This window comes from Emydura macquarii, unplaced genomic scaffold, assembly GCF_026122565.2.
Source record: "Emydura macquarii macquarii isolate MOO-44397 ecotype Brisbane River unplaced genomic scaffold, CSIRO-AGI_Emac_v2 contig_1876, whole genome shotgun sequence".
NCBI lineage: Eukaryota > Metazoa > Chordata > Testudines > Chelidae > Emydura > Emydura macquarii.
Window position 1 is genome coordinate 20,598,105 of NW_027132013.1, and position 25,272 is coordinate 20,623,376.

General features: G+C 42.2%; 2 protein-coding genes across 9 annotated transcripts in view; one reads left to right on the forward strand and one right to left on the reverse strand.

Moving 5' to 3' along the window:
- The window catches only part of PAPLN (papilin, proteoglycan like sulfated glycoprotein), an 81,162-nt gene extending 69,160 nt beyond the window's left edge, over nt 1–12,002 (forward strand). For both annotated transcript variants that reach the window (XM_067557863.1, XM_067557862.1), the window contains exons 23-28: nt 3,101–3,239; nt 4,699–4,836; nt 5,471–5,598; nt 6,151–6,259; nt 6,868–7,043; nt 7,885–12,002. In XM_067557863.1, the coding sequence (XP_067413964.1) occupies nt 3,101–3,239; nt 4,699–4,836; nt 5,471–5,598; nt 6,151–6,259; nt 6,868–7,043; nt 7,885–8,045 (851 nt within the window). In that variant the 3' untranslated portion in view covers nt 8,046–12,002. The remainder of the gene's footprint in view (nt 1–3,100; nt 3,240–4,698; nt 4,837–5,470; nt 5,599–6,150; nt 6,260–6,867; nt 7,044–7,884) is intronic.
- A 115-nt stretch (nt 12,003–12,117) lies between these two features.
- The window catches only part of NUMB (NUMB endocytic adaptor protein), a 139,765-nt gene continuing 126,610 nt past the window's right edge, over nt 12,118–25,272 (reverse strand). For 5 of the 7 annotated variants that reach the window (XM_067557865.1, XM_067557868.1, XM_067557867.1 and 2 more), the window contains 6 exons: nt 24,605–24,745; nt 23,059–23,260; nt 20,241–20,543; nt 17,900–18,049; nt 16,806–16,949; nt 12,118–14,089 (listed from right to left, as the gene is read on the reverse strand). In XM_067557865.1, the coding sequence (XP_067413966.1) occupies nt 13,386–14,089; nt 16,806–16,949; nt 17,900–18,049; nt 20,241–20,543; nt 23,059–23,260; nt 24,605–24,745 (1,644 nt within the window). In that variant the 3' untranslated portion in view covers nt 12,118–13,385. The remainder of the gene's footprint in view (nt 14,090–16,805; nt 16,950–17,899; nt 18,050–20,240; nt 20,544–23,058; nt 23,261–24,604; nt 24,746–25,272) is intronic. The other 2 variants (XM_067557871.1, XM_067557870.1) reach the window with 1 other exon arrangement.

Sequence of the window (25,272 nt, forward strand, 5' to 3'; positions counted from 1 at the left end):
ATCCCTGACCAATGCTTTTCATCCTAGTGGGGAGTTGACGGTCCTGTATGCTTTCTCTTCAATGCCAATCATGCTGTGAGTCATTCTCAAGTTGAAATTGGACTGTGTGCAATTTATCCTCATTGCTTCAGCATAACTGAGACAATGTTGGTGCTCTAACCTCTTTGCATTATCGGTTCAGCCTCTCATATCCCTTCCTCTTTAACTCACCCCAGCATCACAGTCAGGTTTTGCATCTATCACTCAACTAGCAAGGATGTGGCATGGTGATGAGGAAGAGGAACAATATTTGGAAGTAGTCTAGCAAGTCTTGCTCAATAGTAGGAAGCCTTCTACCAGAGCAACCTATTTGGCCAAGTGATATGGTTCTTGATATGGTCATTAGCCTCTGGCGTTCATCCAAAGCTGGCTTATATCCAGGACATCTTAGAGTATGTGTTACACCTTCAGTCTTCTGGTCTTGGAATCATAGAATATTAGAGTTGGAAGGGACCTCAGGAGGTCATCTAGTCCAACCCCCTGCTCAAAGCAGGACTAAATCATCCCAGCCAGGGCTTTGTCAAGCCTCAGCTTAAAAATCTCTAAAGATGGAGATTCCACCACCTCCCTAGGTAACCCATTCCAGTGCTTCACCACCCTCCTAGTGAAATATGTCCAACCTAGACCTCCCCCCCTGTAACTTGAGACCATTGCTCCTTGTTCTGTCATCTGCCACCACCGAGAACAGCCTAGCCCCATCCTCCCTGGAACTCCCTTTCAGGTAGTTAAAGGCCGCTATCAAATCCCCCCTCATTCTTCTCTTTTGCAGACTAAACAAGCCCAGTTCCCTTAGCCTCTCCTCATAAGTCCTGTGCTCCAGCCCCCTAATCATTTTTGTTGCCCTCCGCTGGACTATCTCCAACTTGTCCACATCCTTTTTGTAGTGGGGGGCCCAAAACTGGATACAATATTCTAAATGCGGCCTCACCAATGCCGAATAGAGGGGAATAATCACTTCCCACGACCTGCTGGCAATGCCCCTCCTAATGCAGCCCAATATGCTATTAGCCTTCTTGACAACCAGGGCACACTGCTGACTCATATCCAGCTTTGCACTTAGTTTATTGGGAGTCCATCTGACAGCAAGTTCAGCATTTCATCCACCCATACATGTGAAATCAGTGTTTTCAAACTCCATGGAAGTGTGGTTCTTGAAAGGAGTCGCTCATTTCCATCTGTCGGTTAAAGAGCCGATTCCTTTGTGGGAACCTTAGGCTTTTATGGGGTCTCCATTTGAACTCTACGTCTTCTTTCTCCCTTCTGTGTCAGAAAACTGCCTTTCTTGTGGTGATGTCTGCAAGGAGGGTGGGTGAGTTACAGGCTTTAATGGTGGAGCTCCCTTACATAAAATATTCTGAAGACAAAGTAACCCTGCAGCCACATTTTTAAATTTTTAATCCAAAGTGGTTTCCCAGTTTTATTTGAAAGAAACTATAGTGTTCATCCCTAAGCCACATTCAACCCCAGAGGAGCAAAATCTTCACACATTGGATAGCAGGTGATATTTTAACTTTTTACCTGGATGGGACCAAACCTTTCTGCTCCTCATCGTTTGTTTGCAGCCCACATGAAGGGTCAAGTGGTCTCTTTACAGATGATCTCCAGGTGTATAAGTTTCTGTATCATGACAGCATATGAAGTAGCCCAAGCTACACCTTCTTCAAGGGTGCAAGCTCGTTCTGCGAGCGCCCAAGCAATATTGACGGCATTCTGAAGTGACATTCCGATATTGGACAGTTGCAGAGCTGCCACTTGATCCTCTGTGCATATGTTTACAAACTGCTATGCCATTACTGCTGCACCCAGATCAGATGCAAACTTGGGAGGGCAATCTTGCAGTCCTTGTGTAAACAGACTCCAAGCCCTGCCTGCACATCACCTAAGTAGAAAGCACAGCTGCATCTGCTCGAAGAAAATGGTTACCTCCTTATAACTGTTGTTCTCCGATACATGATGCAGACGTGTACTGTGTGACCCACCCGTTGTTCCCTCTGCATCAGCATCTATACTTCTGACATTCAGAGCACAGGAATGGAGGGGGTTGGGGCAGTGCTGATGGGAGGGAGAAGGGCAGCAGGGCATGAGCCCTGCCCCTAGAGGTAGTGAGAGGCAAAGTCCTCTGGCTCCAGCACAGTGGGTGTGTGCACACACCTAGTTAGAACACATGGCTGTATCACATCTATAAGAACAACAGTTACCTGTAAGTTTTTTCCCTTCCACTGCAGTGTCTTGCTGTGTTACCTTCTTTCATGGCAGTGTCCACAGCCTACTCTGTGCTAGCCATAATCCCAGCAGTATGTTCCCACAGTGCAGTGTCTGCCAAGTGTTAGCCCGAATGCCAGCCATAACTGGAACAGCGACTTGCCAGATTTCAGTCATATCCCAAGAAGGGCAAGCTGCCTCGCTACATTTGAACCCTTGACTGCCATCTCCTCTCCGCTAACACTTCACTGGGTGCAGAGAAGGCTCTAAAGAAGGGGAATCCTGCGGGCCTTGGTCTGAAATCACTGCCATGGCTGCCTGTCCTACACCATAGCACGTTATATGCTTTATTGGGACAGACCAATCTGCTTTGACTCTGTGGGAGATACTGGGATTTTACCCAGCATGGGCCTCCTGGATGATGAACTATTTACTATGTTTTTTTAATAAAAAGTGCATTATAAAAAAATGACTAGCTTTATAAAAGAAGGCTAAGCAGTCACCTGTCACTTCTCTACAGTGTGGCCTCGTACCTCCCTGGGGGCTGGGGGAGGGTGGAAACAGGACAGACACTGGCTTCTCTCTACCATTCTTTCGTGGTAATGGCACAAGAGGCAAAAGGCTTCATTATCCAATAGATCCTGCTGCATGCATGCCTATTCATGGAGGAAAGGAAGGAGTCTAATACCCACTGCCTGCCGCACCTATCAATAGGAATAGCAGCCTTACAGCACTCATCGGTCAGAGAACAGATGCCGTTCAGCAGCTGCTCTAACTCTCCCTAGTTCATACAAACCCGACACAAGAGGTCATGGTGGATAGGTCATCTTAATTACGTATAGCATTTTATTTTGAACAGAGAACCATGGATCCCCTCTGACCGAGGGGGCTAGAGATCAGCTCCTTCATGGTCTGAATCACCAACATAGAGATCTCAGCGGAGAAGTTAAAACTGTACAGTCACCTGGTTCCTCTGTACACCAGCCACTCCTGTACAGGTAAGGCCAGCAACAGTCATCAGGCATGCCCAAGTGACATCCATCGGGTATCCATGTGGGAAAGATTAGGGTGGGATGTGCCCTCTTGTTTTGTAGGGTGTGGGGGCTGGGAGCATTGGATGCATGGAAGTGGAGTTTAGCAAAGGTCCAAGCCACACTACTATGAGAGCGATAAACTGTCTTTACCTCACACCATGCCATTCACAACATCCGTGTTCCCGGCTGGGAGGTGCATGGTGGCTGGGGGTAGAGAAGGGTTTAAATGAAAGGAGGACGCCTGGAGCTGCACTGGCTAACATTTGAATTCACTGCCCTAAGGAAAGAAACAAGCACAAACCAGACACATATTGAATAATAAAAGCCCCAGTACCATAGCGCTAACACAGCCCAACTCGTCTGGAGTCTTATAAGAACAAATGGTCTTGTGATCCTTCTAGTCCTGTCTGCTTCCCAACTGCTGGGCTGGGTGTTGGGCAAGAACAGCTGCTTACATGGTATTTTGGTACTTCTAGGTCCTGTTGTAAACAGAGAAGGGGGAAAACTTTATTCACTGTAAACACACAATTTAGCTGGCTCATGCAAAATGAGACTAGGAGCTGAGCCACCCCTGCTTTTGAGTTTGCAGATACAAACCCCAATCACTGAGGTCTGCTAAAACCCTGGGCCCATCTCTGGCTGCAAGCGGGAGGCAGAAAATGAAACTTTTTTGAAGCTCAAGGCGGCTTTGGTTTGAATTTTGAGTAAAGGCTGGGGGTTGGTGTTTTCCCTTTACTCTAGGCTAGTTCATCCATCCTGACATGGCTCATCACCCATCCATCCCAATGGAATAACTGACAGAGTAAAACAGGGCTGATTTAGTCCCATCTGAAATAATGTTTGACTGCATCACCTACTTGTTACACAGGCAAACATGTCAGTGACACAGTACAGCAGGAAAGGGCTTGATACTGAAATTCCATCAGGGGGTGAAGTTCTATGCCTTGTGCTATGTAGGCCTGGTGATCAAAGTGTAATAATTATTCCTGCCTGCCTTTAAAATCTATGAATTTACACAGGTTTGTGTGAAAGTTTGTTGGTTCCCTGATCATCAGTGCCCAACATCACTCAGTACAACCTCTTAAGCTGGCATTTTCTAGGCTGATAGCCAAAGGAGTGCTTAGGAGGATGTGTATGTAGGTCTGCAGTCTCCAAAGCATTAATGTAGAAACAACACTTTGGCTGGCTTCCAGTGCAAGTCACACTCAGCTGGAAGCTGGTTAAACTGAGGCTATTTTTTCTAGAGGGGGAGGGATTTAGGAGCCAATGTGCATCAAGATTCTGAGGGGAATGTAGAGGTCCCCATCCTCTCCCCAGCGGGAGAAACAAGGCATGTAATACAGTGAAGCTATATTGATTTGCCAATGCTGAGCTAGGAAGTCACTGCATCTCTCTGTGCTTGTGGGGGGGGTCTGTATTGCAGATTAAGAATGGATAAGAATGAGCCTGCCGTGGTGGATGCCAACATTGGGGAGCGAGTCAGACTGCCCTGCCGTGTAGAAGCCTCACCTGCTTTAAGCATTGAGTGGCAGAAGGATGGGCAGCCCCTCTCCTCTCCCAGGTGGGTTTATGTGGCTGTCGTCGTCGTCATCATTAAAGGCAGCCCTTGTGTGTGTGTTGGTGTTGGGGCTCTTGAGGGGTAATGCAGCCTTTTTTTTGAGAGAGAGATTCAAGACCCTAATACTGGAGTCAGCCCATCCAGTCAGCGAACAGGAACAAGACCATGTGATTTTAGGCAGCGTGGCATACAGCTTAAATTGTGAACATCCCACAGGAGTAATTCACCAGTGATCCAGACAGGGGCTGAAATCTGTTCCCATACATGAGTGCCATGTCATTTGATCAAACATATTAGTAAAAATCATGGTCTGTATACAATTCACAGAAAAAGGGGATAAATTCACTTAGTAGGTACAAGGTATTAGAACATTTAAGGGGCGCATCAAGCGGTACTAGGCTCACCAGTGAGTAGCTTGGCCCCAGAGGATATATTTTTATGTATTGTGTGGGGGATTTGGTGCCCGCACAGTTCCCATTATTGCTAATGGGAGTCGCAGCCCAACTAAATCTTTGTGCTGCTGCTGAATGTTTGTCAGAAGGTGTTAGCAGAAAAGTTGCTTAGTCCATCACCACCATGGCCACACACACCTTCTCCCTTCTCAAAACTCAGCACATTTTCTGGCTTTGGTCCCCAGACACAGGCAGCAGTCAGACGGTGCCCTGGTGATCAGCCGTGTCACCCTTGAAGATGCTGGCTTCTTCACCTGTGTCGCTTCAAACGGGCGTGACCAGGACCAACGACGGGTCCAACTTCAAACTCTAGGTACTGGAAGGACCCTGGTGTAGTTGTAGAATATTAAAAGAAGAGAATAGGAAAGAGTGTAGATTGCCCAACTGAAGTCATGGATTTGGCCTCTAGGGTTCCTACTGAGTGTTACCATCATGCCACATTCATGCCTAGGCCAGGAGAAAAGGGTAGTTATATTGACTGCTTCCCTAATAGCTGTAAAGTCCATATGTGACTATGGTAGTTATAGCTACAGTGTGTAATTATGGTGTGGCAAAGTTTTGAGACGAGGTGCTGACTGTAGCCTAACAGCCTAATCATAGCACCTTCTTGAAAGGATGGTAGCATGGACAAGATTTCATTGGGGGACAGAAAAGAAATCAAGGGGATTCCCCTTCTCTGCACCTGTATAGCATGCTAGTGCCCAGCAGGAGGAACAAAGCTGGCTGAGGGCTCAGTACCCTGCCTGTGTGTTGGTTGAGCATTTACAGCCCTGTGGGCAAGGCTTTTCTCATGAAGGAATGGTCCTACCACCACTGGCAGCATAGGAGGGTCTTCCTGCTACTGATAACCTCCCTCCCTGCCCAGGAGAGCTGAGGATCACTGGCCTCGTGCCAAGCCTTACTGTGTCTGAGGGAGGGAATGCCCAACTCCAGTGCATGGTGACAGGCACCCACGTGAATGTAAGATGGTCAAGGTGAGCAATACCACCCTTGGTAATAGCATTTCCTATCCCTCTTTTCTCCCTCAACGGTGTCACTTGTCCCCCACTCCAGGCACAGTACAGAACGTGCTGAAATATTAACCCAGAGCACCCAGTCCCACTCCTGAAATATCATCTCAACCCTAAACAGCATCTCCCAACCGTCCCTCAATTAATCCTTGTAATTTAATCCTACTCTTTCTCCTGTAAAAGTTGGGCAGCACAGATGTGTTCTGCAACACAGCCTGGTGAGTCACGCAGGAAAGCAGATTGCAGAGCTAAGGACCCCTTGCTGAAAAGTGCCACTCTAGCCAAGACCTGAAGACTCTATAATAGTGATATTACATCAACAAAAAGTACAGGGTGCAGTACTGAGAGAGCGCTTTAGTTAGACCCTTTATCACCAACACCCAACAATCCTCCTAGCTCCATTGGTCTCTCTCTCACCATGGCCAGGGAAGATTAAAGGAGAAACATCCTACCTTTTTTTGGGCTACTTTATAAGGCATATTTAATAAAGAAACAGTCTAGTCAAGTGCCAAAGGTAGCTTAGACCCTCAAACTCTTAGTGTAGTAACTGGCAGAATGGGCTTTCCCTACAGGAATGGGGTTCCAATGAGAGCAGATGGTCACCACATCCACCTGTCACAGGATGGCAGCCTAATTATAAACAATGCCCAGGCCAGTGATGAGGGATCCTACACATGCAATGCCTACAGAGGGAGCAACTCCGTCAGTGCCAGCACAGAGGTGAAAGTGATCAAGAGCAGGCCTGAAGGTGAGCATAACATGTCCATCCCCTCTACTCCCCCAAACATCACCAGGCCTTGTGTGATTGCTAGCTGGATTCACGACTACATTTATTGTTCCATTTCTAGGCTTGTTTTTAATTTTACTTAGATTGGAAAAAAGCAATGTTCTGATCAATGTACCCAAACTATCTAGTTTCCTTACCTTCACAACCCTCCAGTCAGGGTTCTGTGCTTACCCCATCATCCACTTCTCCCTTCCCTAACTGTTCTCACACTGGAGGCACAACAGTCTGGGCAGCAGGACCATGGCTTTTGTTCCAAACTTGGCCACCAGTCTGCTATGTAACACTGACCTCCCATCATACCTGAGCCTGAGTTCCCCATCTGTGAAATGAGGAGGATTAAGTTCAGGAGGGAGCTGGGATGCTTAATTCATTAATGTCAAAATGTTCAACTTGGGCAACCAGAAGTTGGGTTCCTAAATCCATATACAAGCACCTATAAACAGGCCTGATTTTCAGAAGGTGCTGATCACTCAGCTCTCTGTGCCTCTGGTGGGAGCTGCAGGTGGTAAATAACTCTGGAGTTTGCTGGTTTCTAGAAACGTTCAGTTGGAGGCCCTCAAAGACTTGTTTAAAGCAGTCACAGTGAGGAAGGCAGGAACATGCTCCCTCCTCAGAGAGCTTATGGTGTTGAACTGTGGAAGAACAAATACAATCCTGACTCTAGTTCTTGGCAGATCAACTGACCTTTGCCTAATTATGCATTTAGAAATAAATGTGTCAGAAATTATGCTAATGATGTGAGATCTTAAACAGGCACTGATGCCCTCTCCGACCTCTCCTCCTGCTGTTTGTTTTGCTGCAGCTGTGGACCTGACCAGAGAGTGTGTTGACCAGCCACATCTTGCCAATTGTGAGCTGATCCTACAGGCCCAGCTCTGCACTAATGAATATTACTCCAGTTTCTGCTGTGCGAGTTGTTCTCGGTATCAACCCCAGGACAGCATTTCTCACCAACAGGGATGAGAATCAGCTTTGGCTTAGCTTCAAGAGAAGGCAGCCTCAGAAGATGACTGGACAGGAACAGGAGTGGAGAGGATTTTGTCCTTTTTAATCCTCAAACTCACTCTGGGAGCCTAGCTCTCTTCATAACTCAGGTGGGCTGTTTTACCAATGTATGAATGCTACTTGCTGTAAGTGTTCAAAGGTGGCTGTACCTCCATTGTCCCAAACACTTTACATCCCCTTGTTTTCTCACACGCTTTGTTATAAAACATGTCTTTTGCCCAAGAAGAAATGCTAAGAACCAAATAATCCTCTCACTTTAGAGAAGCTTAACTGATAGTGTGAAAGAGGGAGACAGACACTTAATGCAAGCAAGAGAAAACTCTCCTAAAAAGAAAAATCTGTGAGCCACCTGAAGAAAGACCACCACCATCCAACTAATGCCCTGAACAGTGAGGCTGCATAACCTGTGCTTCCATCAAAAAGCTTGAGGGCACTTCACCCACAGGGGAACAGAACATATTGCATATAAAATATAGTGTTCCAATCCCATGGGAGCTTGAATGTTCTCTACGGATATTTCTATCATTATCTACCTTTCATCTTAAGACTCTTAACAGAACTTTAGGCTGAGGTCATTTCAGCCTCTATTGAAATGCAGCCAGTTTTGGGATGAAACAGATATTGCTTAACTGCTCACAGCAACAGGGGCAAATCCCTGTTCTTTAACCACCCCTGTACTGATAAAACCAGGATCCTGCTTTTAAAAGATTGTCCCTTTTTATAATTCATCCAACAATGGCAGCTGCAACACCATAGCATCATGCTGGGGCTCAGAGCAAAGACTACTTTCTACCAACTGACTAACCAGTGCCTTAGAGCTCTGGCCTATCTTGACTACCAAGAGACAGTGTCCTTAGCTTTCCACCCTCTTTGAACTGAGAAGGAAGTCATTCCACCAGTTTGGTACTACAGGTAAGGAATAAGGAGTTCCACATACAATGTAAATAAAATAAGCATTCATCATTCCATGACTAACAAAGAGTGGCACCAAATGTACACACAGACCTATGAAAGAGAAAACTGACAAGTACTAGTGAGATGAGGTACCTTGCTCTAGCCAAAACAGGGTAACTTCATCAACAGCCCAAAACTGAATTATTGTCTCCTATGCTAGTGTATTATGTATAAAGTTTCCCCTAGAGAGATTCACCAGCTTCTGTCTATAGCACCACCTTCTTGTGCCTGTTGTAACTCGAGTTAGTCATATTTGGTTAGCTTCACCACTACACGTTATATTCCAACATGTATAGAGGCATAACCTATTCTGTTACTCAGCCTCTTGTAGTTCCTATTTGACTATGCTGGGCCCTAAGGCACTGAATTTCCCATCCATACACTGTGTTGCTGATCTGATTTTGCTAGCATAAAACTGGATTTTGGTCAGTCCAATTATCGATGTGGATTGAAGTGAATATAAGTGAATGTGTGCTGGGTACCAGCTGAGATCTAAATTTGGTAAACTAGTCAACTAACCAAATAATCCATAATGTGCTAGGAAATATTCTATTTTCTACACTAAGAAGGTTGAGCAAAATTTTACTGAAAAAACAAGAGTCCTGTAGCACCTTAAAGACTAAAATTCTTGCAGGCATAAGCTTTCCTGGGCTGCAACCCACTTTGTCAGCTGCATGAAATGGAAATAACAGATAGGAGGTATATATACACATCCAAGGGCAAGAAACAACAATGGGGAGGGCAAGTACTAACAAAGTCAATTCAGTAAGAGTAGATGAGGCCTATTCACAACCGTTGATTAGAAGGTGAGAATGTGTGAACAGTGACAATTAATGAAAACCATTCCAAGTCCAAAATTTTACTGAAGTGCATCCCTTTTTGTTTAGTAGCCTGCATGGCAAGAGAAATTAGCCATGCTTTCCTAGCTCCTGCATGAGGAAACATTGAAGTCTGCATTTTCTTCCTACCCTGGCTCTGTGACATTAGGCAAATTCAACCCTTCTCTACTTCAGTTTTTCCATTAGTGAAATAAGGATACCACCTGCCACAGAAAGGTGCTAAGCACTTTAGTTCACTGATGTTTGTAATGCACTCTGCAAGAAAGCATGCAGAGAAATATAAATTAGTGAAATTCACTTCCTAAAGCTTTCAATATTAACCAAGATTCCTGTCTTCTACATGATGGCTGTGCATGTGACAAGGAATGCTGCTCTACAGAGCACCATCCCTATGAGGAGAATACAACTCCAGGCTAGACCTGCCCCTTCTGATCGACTATTGCAATACCAGGAAGAAAGCATATAAAGAACAGTGAGTTATAGACCTTTATCCAAAACTGAGTGACCATCACACTTCCCACACACTGAGTTGAAGATTTAACAGTGTAACAATTTCTACAGTATAATGTTTAAAACATGTTAGTAAGAGTTAACCTTTGGTTAAGTTATACAATTATGTAGCACATATAAATTGCTAGTTTCTGAAGCACAGGATTTGCAATAAGTTCCACTTGAAGGTTTTTATTTTTGTTAAATTAGCTGATGCCACTACATCTATGGAGTCAGTTACATTACACATTGAAGAGATGGTATAATCAACTTAAAGATGAATGATGGCCTGTTTCTTCATAGGTATTTGAATTTTCACATACAATTTTATATTCTCTGGCTATTATTTTCAAATGGATTTCTAAATACACCTGTTACCTTTATATTGAGAGGGGTACTTCATGCTGTTTAGAAGTTGAATGAAGATGTCCTTTCTTCTACCCATTTTATTCTCTATTTGAGACATAAGATATTGCTGAAGCTTTAATGGTATAGTAACCAAATAGTTGGTTGTTTACTTTTGTGGGTTGTCTCTAAATTTGATGGAGTAAAAGATGTTCAGGGAAAAATGTTGGTTGACTGCATGATGATCACATTCAGCTTGGACCGACATCCAATGGTAGGTGTAAGACAAATCTGAATTTAGTATTTCCTTTAGCTGTGGATATCTTAAGAGTAATGAAAAGTTACATGATAGTAGCATTTGTATTTGATGCTGCAGAAAAAGCAGTCATATTTGAGAAACAGTATGCACATGGTATTAGACAAGGGACAGAATTAATGTTGCATGTTCAATCTTAAAACTCAGCATTGCCTGACTTGAGTGCTTAACCATGCAACTTTAATGTAACATGATAGACTTATCAATTACTACTTTGGGGGTGGGGGGTGAGAAAAACAAAGTCTTATTGGCCTAGAGATACTGTAGGTCTTGCCCCATGGACACACATCAGGTTATAGCGGTCACAGAAAGTATCAGTTTACCCTTTATCTGGCTTTAGTGGTTGAGACTAAACTTCTCTTACCCTTCAAGATACAAATTACTGGATACAGCAGAATGATGGGCTTAAAAAAAAAAAAAGGGAAACATGAGCCACTGTGCAGAGAGGTAAGCACATTCATCACCAAGAGGTCACCTGAATAGCAAAGGCTGCAGCTTACATATCTGTGAAATACAAAGAACCTCAGAAAAATGGAGAATAGTAGAGGAGAGATGGATTGCTTTCCCCAGGGGCTGTCAGGATCTTCACACAGGTTAAGAGAAAAACCCCTTCTCTTTCCCATTATTATATGACAGCAAGACCGATAGCTTTAGGCATAATTGCCACAGAACACAAGGATGTCATCGCTGGTCAGTCCACACCAGAGAGGTATGCAAGAGCCTAAGACATTCACCCTGATCTGTACATTAGTGATGTAAACCAAGGATCTCACACCAAGCAGTGAAAAATACTGTGGGTCTGATTTTCAGAACACTCAAAACTTCAAATGAAGTCAAGGAGAACCTTGGGTCCAGCACATTGAAAAATCAGGTCTTAGAGCTCTAGGTAACCAGTTTTACTAGTATGTAGGAATTATGAGGAAAGGAATATAGCTGTTGAAAGAACCAATATTTTGTTTAATACAGGCAATGAAGTGGCTTCTAAGATTCTCAGGCAAGTATGGGTATGAACTGGGTGCATAGGGTACAAAGAAAATGTGCAGGGGGGAGGAAGAATATGAAAACAAGGAAAACTTAGCAAAATGCAACAGTTTCTACCACCAACATTTATTTCTGTTAAAGCAGATTATAAAATCATCATCATCAGTACAAATATATATAACTTACATTTGCTTGTAAGGCCAAAGTTTAAAAGTAATGTTAAAACGAGATGGATCTCACAAGTCACCAGAGGCAGAACTTGGAACAGCTGCAGCCCTAATCACAAGGTTTCAAACAAAAAAACAAAACAAAAAACCAACAAACAAACAATCTACTGACCAGACCAACACAAATTGCATTCTGGGTAGCTCCGGATTGTAGATATGGTTACAGTAAATCACAGTAGTGTTAAAATTGATGTAATTAAGACAAGGAAACTGCAGCAGTACATGAAAGAAAACATACTATGTAATATTTTAGTTTGATTCCATTAAAAAAGACAATAGAATTTCCCCAGGGTTTTCAAACCATGGCAATACTGTTTAATTTTTTTTATTTAAAATTACTATATAGTGATTTTATTGGTCATGACTCATGATTGTTGTTGCAATATGCTACTTACAATGAACTGATACAAGAACAAGCTAAAAGAACCCACTCTCCTCCCTCCCCCATATTACTTACAATAAGAATCAGCGATAAATCAATCTTATGTACAATTTCTTACATCCAACCCCTTTATACCTTTGGCAAGATTACTTACAACTCATACAACTTTTAATAGCCAGAACTATTTAAAATATTCTAAATACATAAAAATAAAGATTTTGGCTTTATTTTATTCTTTATATATATAATATTCGCTCTGTTACTCAAAATGGAAGCTCAACTTTTTCCACAAATAGCTTTTGCTGGGCAGTTGACAACTCCACCCTCTGCTAGCACATCCAACAACTCCTTTTCCCACCTTAGAAAACTTTGCTTCCTCTTTCCTCCAGGGGAATGTTCAGGATTCACAGGAAAGAAGAAAGATCCTAAAGTCAAAGGTAGATCATTTGCTTCTCATCACGGGAGATCTCTTGATGTTCCAGCAAATGGGCTTCAGGGCCCAATGCCCACCTCCTACCTGTTATGTTTCCTCTGCCATCCAGCTTTCCAAGTGGGGGGGGAGGAAGTGCAGAAAAGTGCGTTTCTCCATGATTCCTTTCTAATAACTGCATAACAGGCTCATCATAGGTTTTTCCTCCCCGTGACTGCTCCCTCTTTATACCTGTTCTCATTTGTACTTTTGGGTTTATCAAAATATACTGATTAGAAATAGTTCTCACTGCTCTCTCCATCCTACCACACAATACACCCGAGCCACAGGGCGGTTTAAAGTTCAATCTCAAACGTCTTCTGTAAATCACTTGAGAAGGGGTTAGTCGGAGATGGGTTAGTGCGCTGCTTTGACTTGCTTTCTAGCGCTGCCCACTGTGCTTCAAATGGATCTACCTGATGGGCAGATGCAGGAGGCTGTAAAGGCTTGTCCTCTGTGGTCCACTTGCCACTGTCAACTCCATTGAAAGCTGCCGCACCATTGTGCTGAGCAGGAGATTTGAAGAAGGGGCTGGCAGTAGCATTATTGGTTTCATACTGGGGGAATGTCTGCTGTTTGATAAGACCAGGTGACTGATGGGGATGGGACGCTGGAGTGTGACTTGCAGTTCCAAAAACATTGGCTACCATCTGAGAAGGAGTGATTCCAACCACAGGCACACTGGGAGCAGAAAAGGTCATTCCATTTGCTACAGCATATGGCTGAGCAGGGATAAATGCTGGTGGCATTGGTGGTACCACACCAACTGGCACTGGCTGAGGTGGAACAAAAGTGTTCACCGGAAAAGGTGGTGCAGGCTGGGAAGCTGCAAGGGGAGGCTGTATTAATGGCTGTGGGGCTGCTGGTGGTGGTGGCTGCTGGGCTCTGACAGTCTTTGATACTTCTTCCAACCAGCGGTCTGCCTCTGAGGGAGTGCGTCTGTGGGTCATCTGGAAGAGACTTGGTGAAGCTGCCCCTGAGGAGGTGCTCCATTCAGTACCTGGAAAGGAAACCAGGTGAAGCCACTAAAATGTCAATTTGCCAGCTATGTTCACCTCCTTGCCCTGCTAGTCAAAGGGTTCCAAAGATATGTAGTCAAAAACAGCTCCTGGTTCTCACCCCCTACAGCTTGTAAGGATGCTGCAATCTCTGCGAGCACATTTTTGTACCCAACTGGCCAAGTATGCTGGCCAAGAACACATTCAACTCAAGTGGAAACTGATCTCTTCAGGAACTGGAAAATAGCCCCCGAGATAAACAGAAAGGAGGGGGGGGGGGGGGGTGGTGGTGGCAAAATTTACTTGTTCCAGGATAGATTTTATCTAACAAATTTGCCACTCGCACTCCAATCACTCCCATTGAGGACAGGACACTGACAGCACTTGAAGCATCCTTTTACTGTAGAGATGTGATGTTGGTTTTCCATAAGGGGAAAAAGGCAAGCAGAAATATGTAGCACGGACATTCCCTCACTACACTTCCTCCTACCTTGGTATAGGAAAGGGCAATTTAAGACTTCTCTATTCAGAGCAGAAGAAGAGCTTTTGAACACGTGAGTCAGGCTTGGTGGACTCTTAGAACCCAAGCTGTGGCGGTAGCAACAGTGTTTCTTTTGGTTTTTATTTTTACTTAATTATCAGGGTCACAAATTCTCTTCCCTCTACTTTATCTTGTCTTCTTTTGTGTCCCTCATTTTCCAAAACTATTTAAGCAATTGTAAATGGTGCTAGACCAGAAGCCATGGAGACTGAAGTCCTACTCATCCACTGAACATGTAGATAATAGGCAAGAATATGAGTTTTCTCCACTGCTTATTAGTCCTGAGATGGGCAGAATGATCAGAGTTGAGATGGAAGTTCTGTCTCCATAGCCAATTCAAGCTGTGGTCTTTCTACTTACAGCCCACAAAGGTGCTAACTGATACCTGCCTACTTGGAACCCTGGCCACTAAGGCCAAGGTTTTCAGATGGCAAAAAACTTTAGCATTATAACTGATTGAAATCTGTGACCTAGCAACAAAATGCTCTGTCCCTCATGATTAAGGCTGGACTTGTTACAAATGCCATTATTTAGTGGAGGATTCTGTGGAATAGGGACGGGGGGTGGGGGGTTGTTTGAGTATCCTTGCCCTGATATATATTAGGATTGTACAGGACTTTGGATGTGAATGGGGCTGGGAATTCATGAACACTTTAGGGGCCCACCTAAGGCACTCACATTTTTCATTACATAAATGTAGGACTGCACATTTATGTATATTACATTGGACAAAATATACACTCTTTCTATTGCATATATATGCTCAAACAATTTGCAACATTTAATAAAATAGTTAAATTGTACTTACCATGACACCCTTGTTTTTGTTCTTCCTTCTCTCCCTTCATCTCCACTCTTTTCTTACATAATTCAATCTAACCTCTAATTTTTCTGCAATGCTCAATATTCAAGATTTCAGTTTATTTTCCCTGACAGTTCAGCTTTTAACTCATTTCTCTTCAACAGTTTCTCTTCAGATTCCATATAATTTCTCCCTCCTCCCGTGTTCATCCTCTCTTTCTTTCCTTCTCAAGTTCCCCTTGTCTCCTCCTTCCTCTCCCCATACCATGTTCTCATTCCAGCTAGTTTTCTTTATTCTCCCTTAACCTCCATCCCTGACAATACTCCACCAACTTTCCAACCAGGAAGGAAAGGGGAACCAGAAAGGCACAGAGGCAGTACTGTAGTTCAAATGCTGCTTAGTGTTTTGCCCAAGTAGAAGAACATCTCTGATCAGTGAGTTAACGGTCTACTTCCTAAAATCAGGCAAAGAGATAGAACTCTCTGACTGTGGCAGAAATAAGTGTAGAAACTGTATCCACAGATCAAGAGTCTACTGCTGCCACGACACATGAGCTCTCTTGATGAGTAAGGCCTAGATTCAAGGATCTGTGGTTAATATATCCCTGGATGTGATGCTAAACAGTTGAAAACATTTGAGTGGCAAAATTAAACCCTGGGCTGCCTGGGAAGCTATCAGAGCAGGAATTTAGGGCTTGTCTACATGGGAAAGGTTTATCAGTTCTACAGGTAAAATAACCCTTCAATCCCATGTGGACACATTTATTCTGATATAAAGACGGCTTTTTGGTTTAACTTAAACCCATTCCCAAGCAACATAAGCTATATAAAAAAAGCCACTCTTATACTGGAGTAAGAGTGCCCATGTGGGAGGTAGTTATATTGGTATATCTATATTGGTTTTAATTCACGCTGTAGCTTATGCCAAAAAAACCTTTCCCGTGTACACAACTACCTCATTGCCCAAATTGGAGGCCTCAGTGGCAGCTTTAGTTTCCAAAGAAGTCAGATAATGAACCATTAAAGATTGTATAGCACCAGATTAAAACTCCCTTATTTAGCACCAATAAAAAAGGTATTTTAGGTTCAGAAGCAGACAGTTAATTTTTTTTGCTCTAAATTTCCATGACTTGCCTTTTTGGCAGCTTAAGAAAATCATCAGGTGCTAAAACAAAACTCTCAGTATAGCCTATAACCCCATAACCATTCAGTTAATGGCTTCCCCCTTCTACTTTCAAAAAAACCCTACTACTTCCAGCTTTTGTCACCGTTTCTTCCACTCCTTCAGTGAGACATTTGTAGCTGTTCCAGGGGCTCAATCATACTTTTGACCTTAAGTTTTTCAAACAACTCAGAGAACCTATAGCCAATCTTACCAGAGAATGCGGCTGCAGCTCCAATATTAGCAGCAGGAGCATGCGCCCAAGGATTGGTTTCACGAACTGGCATAGCTCTGGGTGCTACAGCAGCCTGGGATGGTTTAACAGCAAGCACACAGAAGGCAGAGGCAGTGCCATTAACTAAAATGGGAGCAGACAACATCAATGCAGTTAATTCATGCAAGGCATGCAGGTGACTGGATGAAAGGGCCTTGTCATTCCGGCCAACATACACCACTTTTACATAAAACACACGACAAAAGCTTGTGTAAATTAGCTCAGTATGGAATAGTGACTAATTTACAGCCCATACAAACTTTATAAAGCCAGTTAGTTTAGTTGTACCAAATCAACTCTGTTAGCTACACAGTTGGACTGTGGATTTTTAAAATCCTATCTGTAAATAAGAAGTTAGTTTTATGAGCAAAGCTGATTCAAACTGGCTGAAATAAAAGCAGGTATGCAGAGAGAATCAGAATGGAAATTATTATGGTGCAGTGACAGTCACAAACACTGATAAGAATTAATTTTAGACACAAATGCAACTGATTTTGTTTTCTGTGCTTCAAAAAATGAAGTTCTCCCATCACAATACTTTATTCCATTCATGTGATTTCTTATATACTAAAAATCTGATGCCAGTAACTCAATTAACTCACTTCCACCTCATCACACCTCATGTTAAAATGTCTCCACATTTTAGAACAAATGGATGATTTGGTGTCATACATATACATGCTTGATTTGTGATCTTCAGTTTGAGAGGCCCCTCTGCATCTGACTTGCATACACTGAAGACTGCAATGCCAATTCAGTAGCCAGAATAGTAAAGTAGCCATTGTCTCTCCCCATCATCCCCTTGACATAATGGGATGTTGAGAGTTTGAGGATTAAAAACCAAACAGAGGAAACAAACAGCTATATGCGCATGACAAGAATAAAGAAGAATGTGTCTTCAAACTGCAGATGATATAATGGTTGTGCAAGAAGAAATCTGAGACATTACAGTGATGACATGCAACTGGAAAGCAATGTTACATAAATACAAACATCATCCCACATGTCCATGCAAGATTAAAAAAATCACAAACCTTGAACAGCAGGAGATTGTGGTGCAACTATTGTGGTTGGTTTCGTCATAGGGGCAGAGGAGAAGGGGTCCTCTGACGGTGCGCTGAAAGCATTAGTAATCTGGGAGCACAGGGAGCTAATGCTGTCCATTTCCCCTTCCACCTCAGGGACTGAAAATTAAACACAGATCATTATTCATGAAAAGTTAAAAGGACACAGAAATAAGATGATGTAAATATTAAAGCAGTTAAAAATATGCTCAAGTTGCCCTATCTCACAAGATATTCCTTTTGTTCATTTGGATAGCCGTCTACGTAGATTGGGCTCACCATGGATTCAGAGATTGGTAAAGACTTGGCAGTAAAAATACAAATCCATATCCAGCATATTTTTGGAGTTGTGTTCCTGAGAGATAGTGGAATATTTGGTTTCCAGTTTTGAAGTGAGTTTTTCACTGCTTATCTCCTGGTTGATGGAACAGGCCATCCATTTTTAACGTGTAATTATATCAGGTTTCATTCCCAGGAAGTTCAGAAAGTAAGTTCTTACACAGCTTTGTTACAGATTTAAGATAGTTGTACATTATATTGTCTTATGCAACACGAGTGGTTCACAAGGCATCGGACTCAAGATGTAAAATGGATGCAACTATTCAAATGATATGCTTCAAACTGCATGACAGCAGCTCACGCGCTAATAAGATGTTCATTAGCACTAGGTGTAGCTGCCATTCAGAAAATGATCACATACTTTGTCCTCTAAAAGGTATTTTGAGAGACGGGCTTTCCTGAAAGTGAAGCTGTAAGGAACATCAACGACAATTCAAATCCTTACTTGTATAGTGTTATGGATTTGACAGTTAAAAGCCAGGACTGCTGACACTATTAAACTGCCTAGGCATTACAGCTCATGTTGTATAATTTAACATAATGATTTCTTAAGGACACATTTGATTTATAATAGGAACTCACTGATTACTCCACATCCTTACTACTACTTCATCTTAAATTTGTGTATATTTGTTTTTAATAAAACTACTACAGTTAAACTTTTAGATGTCTATTGTATAACTAGGCTTGACCACATTTTCCTGTGTCAGTATGTGTGTGGAAAAAGTGAGATATTTTTGGCAAACGATGCTGAAACGTCAGATTTTCCAGATATTCCTACATGGTTTGCTCTCCAAAAGTGCCTCTGGATATCAGCCCCACACCATTCAACAATACATGGAAGCAATGTAAACAAAATAATAGGATCACAGAGATTACAAGTGACATGAAAAATTCAGGAAGGCTAGGTATAAGCGAACTGAGTGTATGCCACTTAAAAGGGACATGCTTACTCAAGACATCTCCCACAAAATCCCTTTAACCTGACACTGAATCGTAATGACAACTGAAAAAATGGGACAGTAATAGAATAAATTCTTAATATGAATGTATTTAGCTAGCACTAAGTGGTTCATTACCAGACATTAGATGTGAAACCATTTGGCAACTTCTGTTTTAATGTCAGAACTTAAAGATGAAAAGGTTAAGAACAAACGTAAATATTACCTGTTATTGTTGCCTTTATTCAGTAGTTTTTTTTTTTTAAACTTTAAGGTTTCAGCTTTTTAAAATGGATCTGTTGCTAAATCAGAATATAAATCATGCAGCAGGATATCCTACTTAATGGGATTCTATTAAATAGATTTTATTAATAACTTGAATAACCCTTACTATTTACACTGTTATTGGGATGATTTAGTGTGAAAGCTGCAACGTTTTACAGACATGGCATCACATACTACTGAAATACAGCCACTTTGCACCATTTAACATTAAACAGTTGTTTTGGATGTGGAGGTAAAAGCAGCTCATATACCTGCTCTGAAAAGAAGAAATTAGGGAGGCAGAATATGACAGGGATCTGTAGGTTAGCACTTGTGAAAAAGGTCACAGGATCTTTAACGATCACAAGTAATCAAGGCCTTATAGTGTTTTTTATATATGAAAAGTCATTATTAGCACATGCTTTAATGACAAAGAGGGAAGAGCACCACCTACTAATTCACCAACAACTCTCTCTGCAGCACCCCGAGCTTCTCTTGGAAGTCTCAACCATCACAAATAAATCAGTTTGCCTTGTGATAATGATTTACACATGAAACCCTCTGATCCCTTCCCTGTCAACACAGTTCTGTAATGTGGCACTTTTTGTTAGTGGCAGGCCATCTGAAGTAGAGCAGGAAGGAGGAACTGGTACATTTAACAGCACTCAGCAAGTTAGCTGCATGGTCAAAACCAGGAGGGAAAGGAAGCTTCTGAGTTCTGCATTTGTAAAGGACAATGTTACAGTAGAACACACACTTGCTTTTACCTGAGTTCTTCATGGGAAAGTCTGTCTTTCTTTGCACTGTTGAAGGCAGTTCATTTATTCGCAAGGAAAGCTGGCGTTTAAATGGGGACATCTTTTGGCTAAGGGCAGGGAAACCTCGGAAAGAGCCTTGTCTGGCAAGTTGCTCTATAGGGGCATGCCTTCGTGGGATAGCATGGGGATTGTTCATCTCTTTATCTAGAGAGGCAGTGATGTCAGCAGTGGGAGAGGTTGGGGAGCCAGGAGACGGGGCAGTATTGCTAGATGTAGCACTTGGAGCTGCTGTCATTTTCACTTCTGTTTCAGCTGTGAAAAGAAATGAGATAATTTTAGGCAAGTGAAACATTGCTAATCACTTTTCCTAGGGTCAGCAGCATTGGTGTGTTTTCAGAAGATACACTTGTAATTATAGTTAAAATTGCCTTTCTGAAGCCAAGTATTAATATTAGAACAGAAAAATCAGTTCTCTACAGCTGTTAGTTTCACCATTGGCAACAGTTATCACACTCCCAGTATCTAACACTAAGTAAGACCATGCACTTTACAAGGACAGGAGCCTTTTAAAATGTATATTCCTTTTTAGCTGCTGGGTGGTGGTATGTCAGGTGTTCCTAAACCAGAAGCAATTCAGTTTTAGTTGTGGCTCAAAAAAACCCCAACCCTAAACCAAGAACTTTTAGGATTAAAAATACAGCCCCTTATTTATTTTATAAACTGGTGTAAAATTGTGAGGTGAACAAACCTGGACAGAACTGTTAGTGTTACTTCTATTCAATTAAGTTACTAAAAGAGTTACATGTCCCAAAAGGCAAAAATCTCTGGTTCATCTCAGAACAAGATCAAGAAGCAGATTCTTCAGTTGTATTTACCTTTCCAGAAAGAACAGCTGCCAGTCACTAGTTATATTTACACCAAAAGGTGCTCTAAGAAAGAGCACAGATGCTTCATTTTTCAATTATGTCACTTGAAACTTAACTCTTGGTGATGCAGATCAGGGTTAGTTCTGGCCATGTAGGTTTAAGCCCAGGTTAGGTCACTTACAAACTAATAGCCACGTATCAGGTTGACATCACTAAATCACTACAATAATAATCCCTGCCTAGGAGGCACCCTCTACTAGAATAGTAGATGTGCTGCAACTTGAAATGGATGGGATATGGAATAAAAATGCACCTCTCTAGCTGTGGTGTAAGTCAAATCAGTGTTAGGAGAATTAAACATTATTTAAGTAGAGAAACCAACGCCTAACTCTAGAGTGCTGGTGCTGTCTAAGCACCTCAAAAATGTGAATTTCTTCCAAGAGACATCAACTGAACAAAAAGATTGGAAAGAAAAACGTTACACTGGAGATTTCTGAAGTGGTGTGGATTATAAGAAGGAATTTACTGGGATGTCCCAGCCCCTTCAATTCCTATTAGTTGCAGGTGCTCAGGATGCTTCTCACTCAACTGAAAAACCTCTAATCAGTCTTCCCTTGAAAAAGATTTCACACCTTGAGACCGTATTTTCTGTGACTCATGCCCTTGAGTTACATTGACTTCCAAGTTAAAGCTTCATTTAGTGCAGCGGTTCTCAACCAGTGGTACGCGTACCACCGGTGGTACTTCGAAGAAGGCTGGGTGGTACACGAGCCGTACCGTGCCGCCGGAAGTCGTCCCCCCCCCCCCCAACCCCTGCCACCGAAAAGGGGAAAATGGCAGCATGGTTTCGGTGGAGGGCATTGTTCCCCCCATGTAACCCCACCGCCGCCGAAAGTCTCCCCCCTCCCATTTTACCCCGAGTGGTACTCGGGGGAAAAAAAGGTTGAGAACCGCTGATTTAGTACATTTTAAAATTGATGCAGCGGGAATAGTGGCTGGATGATGAAGACCACAAGATATATCAAGATTAAAGTTTAACAAGATTGGAGTGGAAGTATGAAACTTGTTATGGGAGTTTTATTAGAGATAACATTCTACTCCATTGTCAAACGATGGAGAATACTACTTTCTATAATACTATTTGGCTACTAGAAAATCTAGAAGGCCCCGATTCATTTAACAGTTTGTTTATTTGACAAAAATTGGAGTCAGAAGATGGAGCCAAATACTAAAACATTCTAAAACCTTTACTTCAGGTCTCTCATTCTGCTTGTGAAACTCTGTAGAAGCCCATTACCACTTTCATATCTGACTAAAAGAAAAGGTGACCAGGGCAACTGATTCATAAAGGAGATCTTAAATCTCCAATATTTTCTCTTTGGGCATTAAGGCATCAGTTTTCCAGCAAACTGGACAATCATCAAAATCAGAAAGATACATATTTTTCGTCTAAAGCCAGAGCTTAAAACTCTTCAAAAATGGCTTGATTTTACATTTTATCATTACTTAATTTTTTTTTTAAATTTTTTTAATTTTAATTTTATTTATTTATTTATTTTAAGTTTTTTGAAAGTTACCTGGACCATTTTCATTGTAAAGCTCTCTTTTATCCTGGGACCTACCACCTTCCCTCCACAAGATACCTTTTAACCTACCTGCTAAAAAAACAAATACAAGGTAGCAGCTTTTTTTAGTTGCATTCACACATGGTTCAGTGCTTCATGATTTTCTAGAGTGCATGTGGAGAAGTGAGGAGAGCTGGGATTATGTTTCATATCTTCATGTTGACATTAAAAGTTCAGGGAATGAAAAGTGTGCTGTACCATGTGATTAGCTTTGTTTTGCCCAGAAATGTAGGATTTTGTGCAAGTTAATCCTTTATTCTCAGCATAGGCTATGAGTCACACTTTGTACAGATTGTCCATGGTAAGCAAAAAATCACACAACTTGCAGTCCTTTACCTTTAGCATCCTGTATCTGTCTCATTATTTCCTCTCTTTCTGCTTGTTCAGTAGCTGTAGTGACCCTGAACGATCCCTCTCTTGTGAATGTGGTTCTGCTGGCATCAAATGTGGCAGTAACTCCACATTCCTTCTCTCGTTTCTGCTTTCGCTCTAAGCATGCTGCAAACGCACAGCCCACAGCATGACTCAGTCGTTCCCCCTGTACAAGAAGACATTGCATCATACAGGAACTGGAACAAACATACATACATGTGCTTTGTGTATTAAGTGATAAACTGACTCCCCCAAGAATAATCTAATTAAAGAGCCTAAAATAACTACTGGGCCTGGTCATACAACATGGGTTTAAATGAACCCTTTGTGTACAAGGACTCACTTCTGTTACTACGTAAGTATTGCTGGAAAAGCCCAGCATAAGTGATTTCCAGATGAACTAAACAGTGTAACTGCTACTAAAATACTAGCGGATAACTTGCCTCTGGGTACAACTCTGCTTGGAGGCATTTTGTGAAGCGATTTTTTGGAGCAGCAAGCACTCACATCCAAAAGGTTGCCACTGTTACAGATGTAGACATTTTTTAAACTAGTACTTAGAGGCAGACTTTTTGAAAATGGCTGTCCATAATATTCTCAAGATTAAGCTTTACAATAGTCCTATAACAACGCCTGTTTGCTAAACAAAGAGCAAGGCTACTGTGATACAAAAGGAAGTTTCCCCACATGTAATCCCCGTTTAGAAAATGAGAGGCCAGGAAGGGAGGTTCACCAAAACAGCAGTGAAATGCTAAGAATCTTCATGACTCAGTCTAGTTTGACCTTGGCTGGCTTGGGTGTAGGCATACAGAGATTTTATTGATTGTACAATACCATTATTGTACAAAAGAAGCTTTCAAGCCTTCTAAAAGATACACTCAGTATTACTGCCAATGTCTTGAATTCAAGAGACCCACTGTCCTATAGTGACAGAAGTAACCTGCTTCCAATCCCCTGCTCAAACAAGACCCAATGTCTCCTTTTAATATTTAAAAGCCAAAGGTGATCACAGTTTACGCAGTTTAATTTTAATTCTGAGGACTAAACTACTTTGCCTTCTGCGTATGTTTGCACGCAAGAGGCCTCAAAAAACTACCAGGTCTACATTTAATTACCCTCTATAGAGTTTTTACCTCAGAGACTGTCATTTCTATTTCAGTTTTCAGCTGTATACATTTTCAGATACAAGTATCTTCTGTCTTTACTTTTAAATGTGTAGTTCTGTTCTGACTGCCTTCCATTTACACACCATGCTGGGCACCATCTCTCTCCATAAGATGACTAGACTACCACAAACGGGGGAGGGGGGGCAAACAATTCAAACAAAGAATTAGAGTTGCAACCACACCAATAGTTACACAATATTTTGGTTTAGGGTAAAAACCCTTGGAGTATGTTCTGTAGGTAAATTTAAGTTTTATTACAGATAGATTTCAAAAATCTGCTGGGTGGAACTCTTCCTGCTTCTAGTCATAATTGCTAATTGCAAATCCTATCACACCCAACTTACTGTGTCCTTTACAGCCATGAAGCAGTGGCATATCCAGCGCCGGGTAGTGCCATCTCGACAGATATAAGAGAATGCCCTGTCAAAATTCCGGTCTGGAGCGCAGAAAGAAACCTTCTCTATTGTCTGATCAACTATAAGATCCTAAAGGAAAAAGAACCCCAAAAACAAGAATGCAAAGAGGTGCTTACTTAAAAATACAAGTCATTTTCCATGTTACCTACAAGATGGTGCAGAACAAATGAAGAAGCCTGGTTCAAGTGCAAATGAATCTCATGCTGGTGGTTCATCACAAAGAATGTACCTAGGGGCATGTCTACACTACAGTAGAACACTCACGGGCTGGCCAGCATTTGCTGGCTCGGGTTCATGGGCTCGGGCTCATGGACTACAAAAATGCAGTGTCGATGTTCGGACTCAGGCTGGAGCCCAGGGCCAAATGTCTACACTGCAATTTTGTAGTCCCACAGCCCTAGCCCCGCAAGCCTGAGTCAACTGACACAGAACAAGCATGTGTGTTTTATTGCAGTGTAGACATACCCAGTACGTACCAGTAAAAGGCAGATACTGTACCTGCCTTCATACAGGGAGGAAGAGTGACAAGACAATAGCCATCTGAGAATTCATGGGTGTTCTTCAGAGTTAAGTGTGTGAATGATTCCTAGGATCCT